The 15,868-nt window shown below is 53.4% G+C and overlaps 3 protein-coding genes and 1 non-coding gene across 4 annotated transcripts; all 4 read right to left on the bottom strand.

Annotated features, from left to right (window-relative positions):
• Positions 1-3,006: 3,006 nt before the first annotated feature.
• LOC117844221 (cytochrome P450 76M5-like) lies at positions 3,007-4,319 on the bottom strand. The gene has a single exon (XM_034724974.2). The coding sequence runs from the start codon at positions 4,317-4,319 to the stop codon at positions 3,378-3,380; it is 942 nt and encodes a 313-aa protein (XP_034580865.1). The 3' UTR covers positions 3,007-3,377.
• On the bottom strand, positions 4,316-4,807 carry LOC117844219 (oryzalexin E synthase-like). Its single transcript, XM_034724973.1, has one exon. It carries the CDS (start codon positions 4,805-4,807, stop codon positions 4,316-4,318), a length of 492 nt encoding a protein of 163 aa, XP_034580864.1.
• Positions 4,808-9,341: 4,534 nt separating this feature from the next.
• TRNAK-CUU (transfer RNA lysine (anticodon CUU)) lies at positions 9,342-9,414 on the bottom strand. Its single transcript has one exon. It is a non-coding gene; the product is annotated as a tRNA-Lys (tRNA).
• A 380-nt stretch (positions 9,415-9,794) lies between these two features.
• Positions 9,795-12,371, bottom strand: LOC117842798 (U-box domain-containing protein 19). Its single transcript, XM_034723312.2, has one exon. The coding sequence runs from the start codon at positions 12,277-12,279 to the stop codon at positions 10,162-10,164; it is 2,118 nt and encodes a 705-aa protein (XP_034579203.1). The 5' UTR covers positions 12,280-12,371; the 3' UTR covers positions 9,795-10,161.
• Positions 12,372-15,868: the final 3,497 nt, after the last annotated feature.

Below are 15,868 nucleotides of genomic sequence, written 5' to 3'. Positions count from 1 at the left end.
CTTGTAGTTAAATGCGTCGAATGTCTCCCCATGCACGATGGAGAATGTGGGTATTTATAGTTTAGAGGACCCATGCTTCAAATGGAAAGTCAAGGGGGTGAGGGAATGCTCGAGGCCGATCGGCATAGCCCTTCCTTGTGGCCTCTCGCACCCCCTTTCATCTCACACCTCCCTTCGTCTCCAAGTAATCTCAGGTGTTCTGGAGTCTTCTTTTTCACTTGCATGTGGGCCTGGCACGTTGATAGCTTTGGGATAAGAATGATCATTGATAACTCTCCAAATCTCTGTTTGATTCACTTTGATCCTGAGATCATCTTGCCATATCTTTAGAAACTTAGCCCCTAAGGCATCACAGAGGATTGCTCGCCAAGAATGAGCACGATTGGACTCCTCAGGACCTAGGCCGATTGGCCTGGGGTCTATAGGCCAATCGGCTTAGGTCCTTTCTAGGCCCTTTGACCTTCGTCTTTCTCTGGGTTGTTGCTTGTTTAAGGCTTGATCCGATTATGCTCCATTAAAGTCTAATTTCCTGCGAAAATAGAATATCCTCCAAAATATATTGCATACGTGAAAACGGCCTGATTATTAGGTATGATCAATAGTTAGGTATTAAATCCATATCATTATTGAAGATAAACAAGGGTAAAAAGGTGTCAATAATGAGCACCAACACAATGCTGTGCGGAACAACATCAATTGGCGGCACTTGCAGCAATGACTATGTGTTGGCGACTTAGCTTGCAGCATCCTGCAGTGGGTAGACCGGTATAGCCGAGGCTACTTCGGTGCGAGGCATCATCGAAAGATGGCACAAGTGACAACGATGGCGTGCCAATGCAACAGTGGCAACTATGTGCGAGCAACGGTGATTTTGACCTCATGGCGGTAGAGTTTGGAGACATTGAGTTCACTAGGGTTTCAGCCAGTGGCTTTGGAGGCTCCCGGGAAACAACTTGTAGTGCAATTGAGTTTTCAGTGGCAGCTCGATAGATGGATGAGATCTTAGGGCTGTAAAGTGGTATTATACCCCTTTCTGATGCCAATACAAAAAATAGATATGCGGCATGGAGTTAAGGCGACGAGAGTGAGGAGTGGAGTCCAACGGCGGATGTGGCGAAACTCCTACACGTTGTGTTTTCGTGACGGTGTCTGCGAGGCAACCTTGGAGAGGTCCAGATCTGGTGGAATCATCCTGTTGGTTTGGGGTGTGGTGCTACAGTAGCACTACGGTGATAGGTCCCGCTTTACAGTGGCTTTGTCGGCATGGTACAGTGCAGTCTGCTTCCCTTCTTGTTTCTAAAGATGTCGAGCTGTATTTACATGTGCACGACCTGAAGAAGATGGCAATCTGGTATTGTGGTGGTGGCGGTTGGCCCTGCATAGCAGCGGTGAGTCTGGCGTCTGCCAAGCTACTTGAAGGTGAAAGAAAATGTACGGTGTGACTCACGATTGTGGTGTACGTGTCCGACAGTATTTGTGCGGTGGCCGAGCTATGGAGCTTGTGGTGGCTGAGTAGTTCGTTGGCTTAGTTTGTTCTGTGTTGATGTCCCAATCCACCTAAGTATTTTTTTATTGTTGAACCGTCCAGTCGGACAGCTCTCCTGCTAGTTCGTTAAAAAAAATCAATCTCACCACCCGTGGTATATTTGCTTGGATCTATCCCATGGGCTTTCAGCTCAGCTCCCACATCCACGCGGCAACGGACAACGGAGATGGCGGCGTCAACTACATGGCCTGCACGCAGTGGCCGTGCATCGACATGGTGACGTGGTGCCTCTCGTGATCTGTGCTAGAGTCGTGAGCACCACCTGCAATGTTATCATTGATGAAAAACTGAACTGTAATCCTGGTCGGAGAGATGCATAGGTTTGGAAAATCCAACCGAAACTTCGTACCCAAAGTGTCCGTGTACGCTCGTTTCCGGCGTGGGGCGTGGCTCCGTGGTCAGCGCCTGCAGCATGGCCATCGGCGAGATGGTGTCCGTGTACGCGGTACGACATGGAGTTTTCAGAGTCACAGATCAATCGCAACGGCGGCGAAGGCACCGGGGACGGGCTAGGTCCAACACAGGCCACGCTCGCGTCGCAAGGCCGCCACTCAGACACTGAATCGCCGGCTCGCCGCCACGGCCTCGCGGGATCGCGCCTCGGGCAGGGGTGGGGACTCCTTGGGCCAGATCTTAGGGTGGGCTGCGGCCCACCCCCTAGTAGATCCGCCAGTGCCTGCTGCCTACAGGGCACAAATGGAAAAACTACAGCAAGCCGGCATCCTCTCCTCCGGCAGCCGCGAGCCCGCGAGCGGGCTGCCGATGCGCTGACGATGCTAACGATCAGCGTTGCCGCCGGCCAATCCGACGCCAAGGAAGGAAGAACGCCGGTCTTTCGAAAAAAAATGCGGTCACCATTACAATAAATGTTGTGAGACTGTGACTCACATATTCATTACGAGTTTATTAATCTGATAACATACTCAACGCGGTCGACTGAGATTTTCAGTCAACGGCGGCAGGCAGGTAAGCCATCGACGGATAATTTTTTTTTTTTACAGAATGTGCTATATTTACACTTGTTTGCGTGTCTATCTTGAGCAACAAACGTCAGGAACGCGTTGTGGTGACGGTAGGGGATTGGCCGTAGCGTGGATTTTGCTGCTGTCTTAGTTCATTTGCCCCAACTCTGACTTTGATCTGGTAAGCAACTAACTCCATCAGTAACTCTCCGAGAATCATCACTTAGTATACTATTTTTTACAGTTTTCTTGCTGGTGTTTTTGAACTCCTCTTTTTGAGGATTACTAGTCTAAGAATTCTCTGTAATACCCTTAGCTGTATATATCCACCATATGAATATACTAGGCCGAATTTTATCCTTCATCTAAAAAACGCGAGAGGGATATATAAATCAAGCATAATAAAGTATCGAGGTCCCGACGTAAGACGACAACAATGGAGGATAATGAACATCGGAGCAAATCAGTTGAGGATGTACTATATGATACTACGGTTAATGCTGCTGTTAGTTTGATCAGAATCATCAGCTCGAGGTAGCAGCCCAGGCCTACGGGATTGATGCTGTGCACGGGGCCATAACTGATGATTATACAAGGCATATAATCAATCACGCATGCATCGTACTCGTACAGATGATTGTATAATCAATCGTGCCCTTCTCTGTCTGTGCCGCTTGCTACAACTGTAAGGTGAAAACCAGTAGATGCAGGTAGGACGACAGGCCTCACGAACACAACCTGATGATCTGGTCTTGATGGCTATATATAACAAATGAAATTTTCTCATAAATCACATGCACGTCACACATGCATCTACTCTCTATGCTAGTTAATATAGGGTTAAACTTATGCAATATCTAAGTCATGTGTCAAAGCATGCACACCGGCACTGCATGGAGGGGCTTGGCGAGCTCCAACACCGTGCTATAACGATCTCTGAGGTCCACGTCCTTGGGCGCCATCCCGCCGGGCAGCCTCCATTCGATCTTGTGCAGGATTGAGGCCAACAACGGTGGCACCAACCTTGTGGCGAAGTCCAATCCGGGGCACATCCTTCTCCCCGCCCCAAATGGCTTGTAGGCGAAGTCCAAGCCCCGGAAGTCTGCCGCTTGCTTGCCTAGAAACCTTTCAGGCAAAAACTCTTCAGGCCGTGGCCATACCGTTGGGTCCCTCCCGATGGCCCATAAGTTGACGAGAATGTAAGTGCCAATTGGCACGGAGAATCCGCCTAGTGACATGCCATCCTTAACCACTTGTCGAGGTAACAGCGGTGCCGGTGGCTGCAGCCGGAGAGTCTCCTTTATCACTGCTTGGAGGTAGGGGAGCTTGTTCAAGTCGCGCTCTTCGACGAAGTCTTTGGAGCCTAGGGTCGCCACGAGCTCAGCTTGCACCTTCTTCATCTTGTCTTGGTGCTTGAGCAGCAGCGCCATCGCCCATTCCACGGTGATCCTACCCGACTTGGCATGCCGCGCGAGGACTACGTCCAACAAGTCGCCATGGTTCTCGCCATTGGCTAATAACCGACGTTCAACGAACTCTTCGTCGAAAAACTTGTACAGTTTGGTCAGGCCTCTCGAGACACGGTGGCGCGAGCCGAGAAGGTCGATTGGCGCGAGGAAGGGGAATGCGTCGGAGACGTTGGGTCTGGTCCAGTCCTCAAGCACTGCCACGAGGTCACTGAATAGTGTGTCACCCTGCACGCGCGTGTTGACGACGTCCTCGGAGAAGAGGATGTTGGACACGACGTCGAGCACGCTGTCGAGCACGGCCTCCCCGACCCCGACCAGCGTGCCGGAGCGCGTCCTCATCATGCTCTCGGGGAGGCCCGGGCGTGACGATCCCTGACTTGCCGGGTCGCGTCGAGGCTCCGGGCGGCGGAAAGGTGGGCGCCGACCGTGGCGCGGTGCTGCCTCCACAGAGGGCTGGAGGTCGGGAGGAAGGAGATGGACTCCGAGCTGTGCGCCAGGGCGCAGGCCACGTCGGGCACGAACCGTGGCGCCAGCGCCGCGTCGTTGTCGACGAAAGCCTCCCGTGCCGCGGCCGGGGACGACACCGCCACGAAGTTCCCGGCCATGCCCGGCCGGAAGGACATGACGGGCCTGTTGGTCTCGGCGAGGCGGGTGAGCACGGCGTGCGGGCTGCGGCTGAACGGCCCGATGAAGTGGAGGGCGCTCCCGACGAGTGGGAGGCCGACGGGGCCGGGGGGCGATGGAAGAGATGGTGCACTGGGAACAGCTGCTTGCTTGCGTTTATGCAGGAGGAGGTACAAGAAGACAGTAATGGTGATGAACAGCGGCATTACTACTGCATATCCAGAGCTCCATGAGAGACACGGCGAATGTGGTGAGAGTGAGAGAGATATAGCCAGATAGGGAGAGCTCAAAGCTAGAATGCGGAGGGGTTTATATATGCGAAGATAGACCCGCAGGGATGCACCTGTTGTTTAGTACCTGTTTTACCGTTTGCTACGTGCCTCAAAGAAATATCCGAATTTGTTGTGTTCAATATTGACAAAACTAACTATTCGCAGAAGCTACATCATCAAATAAGATAGCTTGATTTGACAAATAAATACAAGTTTTTACGTGTGTATTACTACATACGTCGTATAATTAATCATATTTTGCGATCTTAAATTCTTTACGTTGCAAAGAGTGTTTTTCCCTCCACTCTTCCCCTATCTAAGATCGGTGACCCCGGCCTTTAATTTCTTGCGTGTATACTTCCTTCACTTTGTTTCTTCGTGCACAAACGCCGGATCTGCCATGCATTTTGCATGAAGCTAGGCCTCTCTCGGAAACCATAAGTTTGGGGTAGAGTCCGAAAAGAACATGAAAAATGCAAAACCACATGCACATGTGACTATATGATTTATCTCAACTATTTATTTCTCCCTATCCAACCGTTGATCCACTACCTATTACATGTACTTCTTACCTACATGAACCATCTCACCATTGATTCAAAAATGAATGGCTTGGATAGCTCATGTGCATTCGATAGGTGCAGCACGCTGAGAGCATTAACTATATATTCTATTTATTTGCTCGTATGTTCTGAACTTGAGGATCACCTGTATATAGGAGGTGGTAATAGATCATGATCCTCGTACCTCCTTTACAATCCAACTCAGCTCTATCCATATTTAATCAAAATCATATATTATTATGGTTCTGAACCTGATCTTTGTTAGGCTAAATTTAGAGCTTTTTACCACCTCTACCTGTGTGCATGCATGGGCGCATGGCTGGTGTCTCCTGCTGAACAACTTGAAGATGCACCGGCTGTGATTTTTGCCGCTGCGCTGCAGCACCAACAACTCCGTTTCCTGTAGTTTATAGAAAGCTAGCCGCTGCAGTCGCAGCCTCAGCAATCTCATCCGAACGGAGCTGTCACGTGATCAGGGAAAAGGACGAGGGTGATGGCCCGCTGCTGCCGATGGTACTGGTAGTGTCTTAGTGCTATGGTCAGTATATAAGAGATTCTAATGAAGTGTTGTTTCCTATGTAATTTATAATGGGAGTATGTACCTTTTGTGTCCGGTAGGAGGTACTCTCTCCGTTCCAAATTGTAGGTCGTTTTTATTTTTTAGGATATATATCTAGATATAGTGTGTGTCTAGCTGGATAATAATATCTACGATTTTAGAAAAGTCAAAACGACCTACAATTTGAAACGGAGAAAGTAGAGGCTAGGAGTGATGTTTTCTTATAGCCGGAAACATACATGTCTTTTAGTTAATGTCCCAACTCTCAAGTCAATTACAACTCCAAATATACATGCCTTTTGGTATTTCTTTGACTTCGTTCTCAACCTTTGAGCTATATATAGGACTTGTGAGACGCGTGCTGGCCGCGGGGGCAGGTGCAGACCAAATCTAGAGGTTGCGGTTGGTTAGTGTGAGGTCAACGGTCGTGTCAATACACATATATAGATTCGAAGAACATACGAGGAAGAAGTACAGAAGATTTTGACCTGGTGACGACGTCACTTTGCTCACGTTAATTAGCACATGCGCAACTAGATTGGACCTCCTTTATTACCTGCTGCACTCACCAGCAGCTCAGAGCGTGCGTACGTGGCGATGGCCCGTGCGTGCGTGGCTGAGCGCTGATGCACCTACCTACGCCGCCTGCGCCTGGGTTGTTGCACCCGCGGGAAAAGGTTGACCGCCCCAGCGGCCAGTGAAGCCCTGCCCAAATTGTTCCCCAGCATTAACTTGTCTTCCAGCTATACCATTTAGACCCTGAACATATGTAAACAATACGGAGCTATCTACACTTTGACCGCCGGCGGAGCCAAACTTGTTCTAAACCTTCCTTATTCGTGGTAACAGCTGCTGCTTTCTCACTCTTATTCGTAGTTGTTAACACACTAATATTTCAGTGCCATCGTCTAAGAATGAATTTTTATTATAACGCACTACTAGAGAAACACTCGTATCATTCATCCATACCGGGTTTAAACGAGCCGGCACAGATGATGGAGTATCTGTGCAGACTGTCTTATTCCGTACCGGCTCAATTTTGAGCCAGGTAATTAATTTTTCTACTAAAATCGTATGATATTTTATTTAGGATTTTTATAGCTGTTTATTTCATTTCACACCCGAAGCTTCACGGTTTCACGCCCGTTGATGCCGATCTTGGAGCGGCGGGGTTTCGAGGAACACGTCCAAGGCAGAGGCATGGTGGTGCGCGAGTGGGTGGATCTGGATCAGCGCACCATCTTTGAGCACGAGTACATTAACTAACCGTGTATTTGGTGGCGAGGTCGATTTGGGATGGAACGGGGCGGTTCCGATTTTACTGGTGTTTGGCTGTAGGGCGAGGGAGGATGGGTCTGTCCTGCGAGAGAATATCCGCGCTAGATGTGGGACGCCCCCGTCCGCCGAAAACAAGCGGATGGGCTCGTCCCACCTCGACACTGTCGTCCTCTGTCTCGCATGCGCTATTTCCTTGCGCCGTTCCACCTCCAGGCTCCGAGCCTCGTCCTCAAGCGGCGCACAAGCACTGCACGAGGGTAGCTGTGACTCGTGGAAACTGGCGGATGGGAAAGTTATAATTCTAACTTTTTTCTTCAATGAATTTGTGAAGGTAGATGGTAAAATGGATTCACAATAGATCAAGCAAGCTTCCATTGCGAACGATGGAAAGGAAACTCACCATGCCGGGCATGAATTTGGCCGGCGAGTATCAGGTGGACATCTCCAGCGGAGATTGAGAAATTTGGCGCAGGTTCTCCGGGGGCGACCGCGGGGCCCTTCCTCTCGGCGGGGTGAGCACACCAGGCGGCCAGCGGGAGGTCCTCCAGCGGGCGGGCGCGCGAGCTTCCCGGCGGGCGGACGCTCCTGCTCCTCCGGCGGGCAGCCGCGCGAGCTCCCCTCGCGGACCAACGCGCATGCTCCTCCAGCGGGCGGCCGCGCCTACTCCTCAACGCGAAGCTGGCCATCGACGAGCGTCGGAGTAAGGGTGTCACGCTGAAGGGCGCCGAGGTAACGAGTAGCATGGCTGCGCTGGCAGCGAAGGCGCGGGAGACTCTGGCTGCGGCCTGCGGGCGGGTCTTCGTGGAGAGCGGTGGAATGGGTGTGGCCCACTTAACGCGGCCCATCATTCCCGGCGATGGGTTTGGCAGACAGGCTCAGTTCCAAAAGCCCAAATGCACGTGCTCCGGATCCCCCAAATTTTATCCACAAATTTTAAGGCTGAGTTCTGCAGCTTTTATTATAATACTCCAGTAGTATGAATATGATTTTCTTTTTCTTTTCTTCTGTTTCCCAAATTTAGTTGCCACCTTCTTATTCTTCTTCGGTAATCGGTGCTCCTACCAATGTCAAGGGCCACTAGATTCCAAGTGTCAGTCTACACGTGTATGTTGCCAACATCGTTTGCCGTCAGAAAGAAAAATAAACTGCCACTGCCAGCAAAGTCCGAACTCCGAAGAGAGTAAGAGACCTCTCCACTTGTTCGTGTTTGTCAAATGGATAGCTAGCGTTCTAGCAACCTCGGATCGAGCAGCAGATTTATATCGGAGGAGGAAAAAAATTCATGCGATCTGCCAGTCCAATTCCACCGTCCAAGCAATTCTCTAACCATGTGTGTCGCCCGTGACCCGATCACGAGGCCGCCGCCGCCTCCTTCCTGCTCCGAGGCGAGATCTCACGCAGACGCAGCATGGGGTTAGCCAGGTTAGGCCATGCAAATCAACGGCGCTAACCCCGACTAGTGGTTAAGTAATTAATTAACGAAACAAGTGGTGCGCCTCACGTGCCCCGCGCTGTTGGTGCACGGGAGCGGGCAGGCACGGGCACGTCGGCTCGGCGTGCGACCGGATCGACGATGCGGCAGTGGGAGACGGGGGTGGGGCCGTGGGCAGGCACCAGGTCATAGATTGACTACTAATTGTTTTTTATCGGTGGATCTAGCAACAACAGAGGATGAGAGGAGGACTGGGATTAACGAGTGTTGATAATTAAATGGGACGGGGAGTCAGGCCGTAGGCGACGTACACAGGCGAGGGAGCCGGACTTCAGGGGGTTGGCGCGTGTAAGCGCCGGATTCGTTGCCGACTTGCGCTGTGCCGCAATTGCATCGTACCACGCACGCCCCCCCGACACGTCAACGCTGGTGAGTGCAACAGCGGCGCCAGATATGATTATTAGCAGGAGGAAATCGGCTCCGGTGATGTGCTCTGGAGCTTGACTCCACTGCAGCCCTGCAGTGCGCAATGCTGACCTGACAGTAGCCTATGAAAATGATACTGCTATCTGAATGGGCAAATGGGAATAACAAAAAAAAAAGTTTGAAAATGCAGAGCAAAAAAATCAACTCAAACGCCCACCGTGGGGCTCGAACCCACGACCACAAGGTTAAGAGCCTTGCGCTCTACCGACTGAGCTAGACGGGCTTCACATGCGCTGTAAAAACTAGGACATTTATATACCTGTACTTCATCTACGGTAATCACACGTTAACCGGACGCTGACAATGGCAGACGATCGATGCGAACTGTTTGCTGGCCCCTTTGAGACGAAACAACAGGAACGTGAGCTGTTCCAATCACGTACGCCGCTACGATGGAAACTCATTTTCAAGACACACGTACAGCTAGCGCTCCTCTTATAAATATCAGCACAGTACTGTGAAATGTAGTACTCATACTCTGAGCTTCAGTTAAACTTGTCACTGAGGCACTCCTGTTTTTTTCCCCTAGATATTTTTAGCATCAGTGACCAAATTCGCCTCAGAGCTACCTCTTCGTCATCCATTTATTTGATCCATCATGCATTCAACAAGCCACAGTAACTTTTTTTTTTTTTAACTGGAATCTCCACAGTTATAACACAGGCCAACTTTTGCCACTCATACGTACAGCAACTTCCAAACAGCAACCCCATACTGCCACACTTTCTACAACTGCTATCGATCTCAAGCTCACAACAGACTTCTCTATACATTCGTGTGTGTATGTGTATGTCTACAGCAATCCGATTATAACAAAACTTCAAAAAAGAAAAGAAGCAGCAAAAATTCGTTCCCAGCTCTTCTAAAACTCGAGCTGAGAATTAACAAAAAATGTTCTCACAACGATCACTCGCTGACGGTAAGTAAGATCTACCAGCCCTACATCCTGTACTTACGGCACGTCTTGCGGCTATAGCACGCGAACGACACGCTCGCTGGCCTCCGACGCCGGCGCCGGCGCCGCCGCCGCCGCCTGGTCGCCCATCTCGTAATGCCGGTGGATCATGTTCAGCAGCGCCCTCGCCCGCTTGCACGTCTGCGGGCTGCCGTCGGCTACCAGCGTGTACAGCGACGCCATCAGCCCTGGCATCCGCCCCAGCAGCGCCACCACCTTCTCCCCGCCGTGCCGGCACAGCGCCACCAGCAGCGCCACGCAGTGGTCCTTCCCCGACCGGGACGCCGACGTGGCGAGAGCCTCCACGACGCGGACGACGAGGCCCGGGCGCGCCAGCACGGCCTGCGCGCCAGTCGGATGCTCCGCGAGCCTCGCCAGCAGCGCCACGGCGTCGCCGGCGAGGTCCTCGCAGTCGACGGACAGCACGGCGGCGAGCGCGGCCACGGCGCCGGCCGCGACGGCCTTGCCGTAGTTGCTCGCGCATTGGAGCAGGCCGTAGAGGCTCACCATGGCGTTCTTGCGGCCGCGGTGCGCGCCGTCGCGGATGAGCTGCACCAGCGTCGGGATGGACTCCGGGATGCGCCCGATCTCCTCGGCGTGCTCCGGGTCCGACGAGAGGTAGAACAGGACGGCCGCCGCGTTCTGCTTCGCCTCGGCCCTGGCGCCGACGTTGATCACGTCCACGACGAGGCCCACGCCGCCGGCCTCGAAGAGCGCCGCCCGGCCCCGCGGGTGCTTCGAGAGGTTTAGGAGGGACGCCACCGCATTCTCCTGCACGGAGGCGTCCGTCGAGGACAGGAGGCACAGCAGCCACGGCACGGCGTTCGCCTCCACGAGGCACGCGCGGTAGAACACGCTGTGCTTGCAGAGCTTGCGGGCCTCGCACGTCGCCTTCCGCCGCTCCTCCGTCGAGCCCGTCGAGATCTGGGCGACGATGTAGGTGACGGTGAGGCGGGCGGCGCTGGCGGCGGCCCGCCCGAACGGCGCGGCTGTGTTGGCGAGCGCGCCGTGGCGGTGCCCCGAGCCGCTCGAGTCCGGGAGCGAGACGCCGTTGCTGAGCAGCATCCGCTCGATGATCCCGCGGAGCGCGGCGTTCGGGACGACGTCGGCGGTGCGGAGCCGCTCGCCGGTGACCGGGCACGTCCGGCACCCGGCCTTGATCCACCGCGTGATGGACGCCCGGTCGTACGTCTGGCCGGTGGACACTGTCACCGGGTCGGTCATGAGGTCCAGCGTAATCGGGCACTGCAGCGCGTCCGGTCTGATCCAGTCCGGGCACCTGGCCGGCCGCGCCGCCGCATCCGCTTTCGGGCTCACGTCGATCTGGTCGAACAGCACGACGCGGCAGTACACCAGGAACGCTATCAAGCTGTTGATGAGTACCGCGTCGCTGCTGCTGCTGTCGTCGCCGCTGGCGCCGTCCATTCGCGTGCGCAGCTCATCCTCCAGGAAGGCAATCTCCTCGGAGCATTCCGACCAGGTCCTAACCCCGATGTGCTGGAGCACCCGCCTGGCGTCCTCGGCGTCCGGCGAGACGCCGCTCTTGAACTGCTCCAGTATCGACCGAACGGTCCTCGCCGCGCGCTCGTCGCCGGCGTCCGGACGTACCGGCACGCGCCACGCCTGCTCCGACGCCAGCCGCGCGAGCTCCCCGGCCTCCACCAACGCCTCCACGACGCCCTTCGGCAGCGCGTCCAAGGCCGCCGCGACGGACCCGAGCACCGCCCGGAGCTCGGACGCGGCCAGCCCGGCGTTCACGAGCACCCACAGGCGCGCACCCCGCCGCGCGCAGTCCGTGAGGAGGAACCGCAGCTTCTGCATGGCCACGTGCAGCTCCGTGAGCCCCAGCACCGCCGCCGACGGTAGCGTGGGCGCCACCGAAGCGTCCTGGATCTCCTCGAGGAACGCGAGGAGGAGGCCCGCGATCCTGACCACCTGCCGCATGCCGCGGCGGAGCACGAGGAAGGCGCCCGCGTCTCCGGCCCCGCGGCTCGCTAAATCGGCGGCGAGGGAGAGGAGGGAGGCGAGTAGCGGCGCCGGCGCGATGCCCTCGCACGGGCACACGGCCGGGAGGGAGAGCAGGCGTCGGCGCTTCGGTTCGCCTGTTGGTGGCGGCGGCGACGGCGGCGGCATTGACGGTGAAGCTGGTAACCGTCGAAGAAGGGGAGCGGGCACATAAAACGGTTTAAGTTGGAAGAGAATTTTCGAGGTGGCCGTAAATTCGCAGAGTGAGCGGGTATTTATAGAGGAGGTGGAACACGTGTTGCGAGGCAAGAGGCAGAGGTTGAGATGGTGCCACGTGGATATGAGGACACGTGTTGAGCGATCGACGGGTGATTTCTCCGCTGGCGGCGGAAGTTCTTGGCATACTGGATAAGAACGGAACAGCGGACTGGACCAACCGATACTAGTGTAGTTGTGTCCTAGGCAGTCTCAGCTACGCTTCATATTTTATGCGTGTAGAGTAGATTTCTTTTTTTTTTGAAATATGCATAGTTAGTTTTCTATGCGTGTGTTGAGCTCAGATGTTTCATATTAAATCCCTGTTGTGCTTCGCGGAAAAGTTTGTATACAAACTCAAATTGGACGAGCTCTACTCTAAAAAAAATGGATTAGCACTTTACTGCATCCCGTGTCTTCGCGGGTGTTTGGATCCCGCAGCTAAAGTTTAGTCCGTGTCATATCAAATATTCGGAGGCTAATTAGGAGGATTAAATATGAGTTAATTATAAAACTAATTACACAGATGGAGGCTAAACGGCGAGATGAATCTGTGCAATGAGTTTTGTAAATAATATATGTTTAATACTCCTAATTAGTATCTAAACATTCGATGTGACAGGGACTAAAGTTTGATCCGAGGATCCCAACATCCTCTAAATTTATCGGTCATTGGACACGCTAGACCATGAGGGATTTGGTTTCAGCATGGCCGGTGCCAAGCAGCTTGATCAAGCTCAGGAGCTCGAAATCGAATGGCTAGAAGCCCTCCGTACTATAAAGTATGCAATTTCGGATATGTATCTGGACAAATAACTCAGATACATATTTAGAACTGTATTCTTCGTGGGACGGAGGGAGTAGCTGTCTAGTGCAGGCAGCCAGGTAGGTTTGTCATGATCGGATTCAAATAAGCACTCGATGCTAGAATTCATCACACTGTCCTGTAATTTTTTGTACTAGTCCCTCCGTTCTAAATTATAGGTCATTTTAGCATTTTTAGTAGATATACACTATGTCTAGATATATAGTAAAAGTTATGAATATAAATATTTTAAAATGACTTACAATTTGAAATAGAGTGGGTTCCTTTTAAGATGCTTATAAGGTGCTTATAGAAGTTTGCCAGCTCTGGTAAACGAATTCCGATACATACCGTGCTTACGGAGGTTCAGGAAATGCTGATGACTTCAAATGGCAGATTCAAGCAAGAAAGCCTCTCGATCGCCCGTGCGCGCGCACACGCAAACACAACGTTCCGACGTGGACACATGCAACAAGCGACTGTAAAAATTCACCTACCAATGCTCACATTTTTTTTTTGATAATTACCAATGTTCACAGTTACGAACCCTTAATCAAAGTAGTATAAGAATTTATAACTAGGCAGGCTTGCCACGAAGAACTTACGGGGACCGGGGACGCCGACGCCGACGCTGGACGGAGAACGATCGATCGAGTGCCGCAGCTGCTATCGGTGAAAAGCCGCACATCGAAGTGCTAGCTAGCATTTGTTACCGCGTTCTTTTCGCTAACTTTCTACTACATGCTACATCCATTGTATCTCGATCGTGAGAACGTGCCCTATCTACTGCCCCATTGTCGAACGTCGATGCTAGCTAGATCCCTTGAACTTTGTGGCAAGAAACCTTTTCCCCTATAAACTTCTGATAAAGAAAGAGAGATCGAAACCAGAAGAAGCAAACCCTTCCTTCCCTGCCCGACGTGCGCGCGCGCGGCTTCTTCGGTCGGCGGCCGTGCCGTGCCGTCGCATTTGCTCCTGCTCCACCGATCCGTGCATGCGGACGACGCGGCCGATCCAAAAATCTCCAGGGCGTATGGTCGTCGCACGAGTGGCGTCATGGGTGATCCGGACCGGACGGAAGCGAAGGAGAAGACAGAACGCAGAAGGGCAGAAGGGTCGAGGTGTTTGAGGCCCACCACGTACGGCAAGCTCGAGGACCCCACACCGCCCGGCACACGTGGCGGCGGACATGTCGCGCGGGCAGCGCCAGTGGCACAACCCTCCCGTCCTCTCCTCCCCTCGGACTGGACACTGGAGCACGCGACGGGATAGGAATCGCACGAGACGAAACGAGCGCGGGGCCCCCACCGGCCGACATACCTGCGGCCCCGCTGCGCGTCGCCGAACAGCAAACACCAGCTCGACCCGTCTAGTCCCTCCGCCACGTTTGCTTCAGCGTTCGTGCCCCCGCGCCTCGTGCGTCACCCCCCGGCGTCTCCTGCACGGCGCCGGGCGATTAGCCCGGTGGTTAGCGGGGGAAGCGCGGTGAGCGAGCTTAACCGGCTGTTAATTAGTAAGCGACGTGGACGCGAGTCGATTACTTTATTTAACCACCGGAAAGCAAAAGATCTTCGCGCAACACCCGCTTTCCCTTCTCTCCTCTCCTCCGTTGCGGGCGGCTGGCTGCTGCCGACGTGTCCTCGCCACCGGTCCACGCGGCGCGCGGTGATTTGCGGCCCCCACCCTGTGGTACGTCCGTCCAGGAGGCAATCAACGGGGGGCCGGCCCCACACGGCGGGATGATTGGAGTGGTCTCGTCAAGCCGGCGCCGGGGCCGGATCCCAGACGCGGTCAAGCGAGGGGAGGCGTCCCTGTCAGACGTGGCGAAGGGGACAAGGGTTTCGGCGTCGCCCGCGCAACGTTTTTTTCCGTAGGAGCGCGAGACCAAATCTTTTACCGCACCCTCCTCGCACGTTCCGGAATACTATATTGGTACGCCCATTTACTATGCTTACTTTAGTATTTTGTGTTTGCCTTGGTATGGAAAGTACCATGATCGAGATCGATCGATGCCTTGCTAATCAGAAAAAGCCGTGACTTAAATGCTCTCGACCTCTCAGCAGGATGTGGTATGAAGTAGCACCTAGCCGGTTAACTATATGCTAACTATATGTAACAGTACCTTTTTTCTTTTTCGAGACTAAGAGCGCTTCGTTCATTTTTAGAGTTACAATTGGAGTACACGAGTTCATAACCTATCTTAAAAAGACATAGCCATTGGCATAGCTAGACTTTATGGACGTGTTTGGTTGGGTGGCAGGCCAGCCCAAGCTAAGAAATATTTGTTTGGTTACCTGGCCAGAGCACTTAGGCAGGCCTGAGTTGTGAAAAAGGTCGACTAAATCTGGGTAAGAAGAACATCCAAATCGAGCATATAGAACTCGTAGCAAGGTTGGGCTTGACCATGACCCACCACGTGCTGGCCTCCATCTCGCCTCCCATCACCGCTCCCATCAGTCACCACGAGCTTAAGTCCATGGCGGATATGCGCTCCTTTCTCAAAGCGCATCACCGCCGCCACCTGCTGAAACCTCTACCCATTGTTGATGCCTTCTGCCACAACCCGCTCCTCAACTTGCGCAGACACCAAGCCGCATGGCCTCTTCCAGCTCGATGGTAGCACCGCGGCAACCCCCTCCTCTCTAATCTCTTCTAATAGATCGAGCTCCTCGATAAGCTCTCCAACCAGATAGTCGA

Source organism: Setaria viridis, chromosome 2 (assembly GCF_005286985.2).
Source record: "Setaria viridis chromosome 2, Setaria_viridis_v4.0, whole genome shotgun sequence".
Taxonomy (NCBI): domain Eukaryota; kingdom Viridiplantae; phylum Streptophyta; class Magnoliopsida; order Poales; family Poaceae; genus Setaria; species Setaria viridis.
The sequence above is the reverse complement of the archived record's forward strand: the minus strand, read 5'-3'. Positions and strand labels throughout refer to the sequence as shown.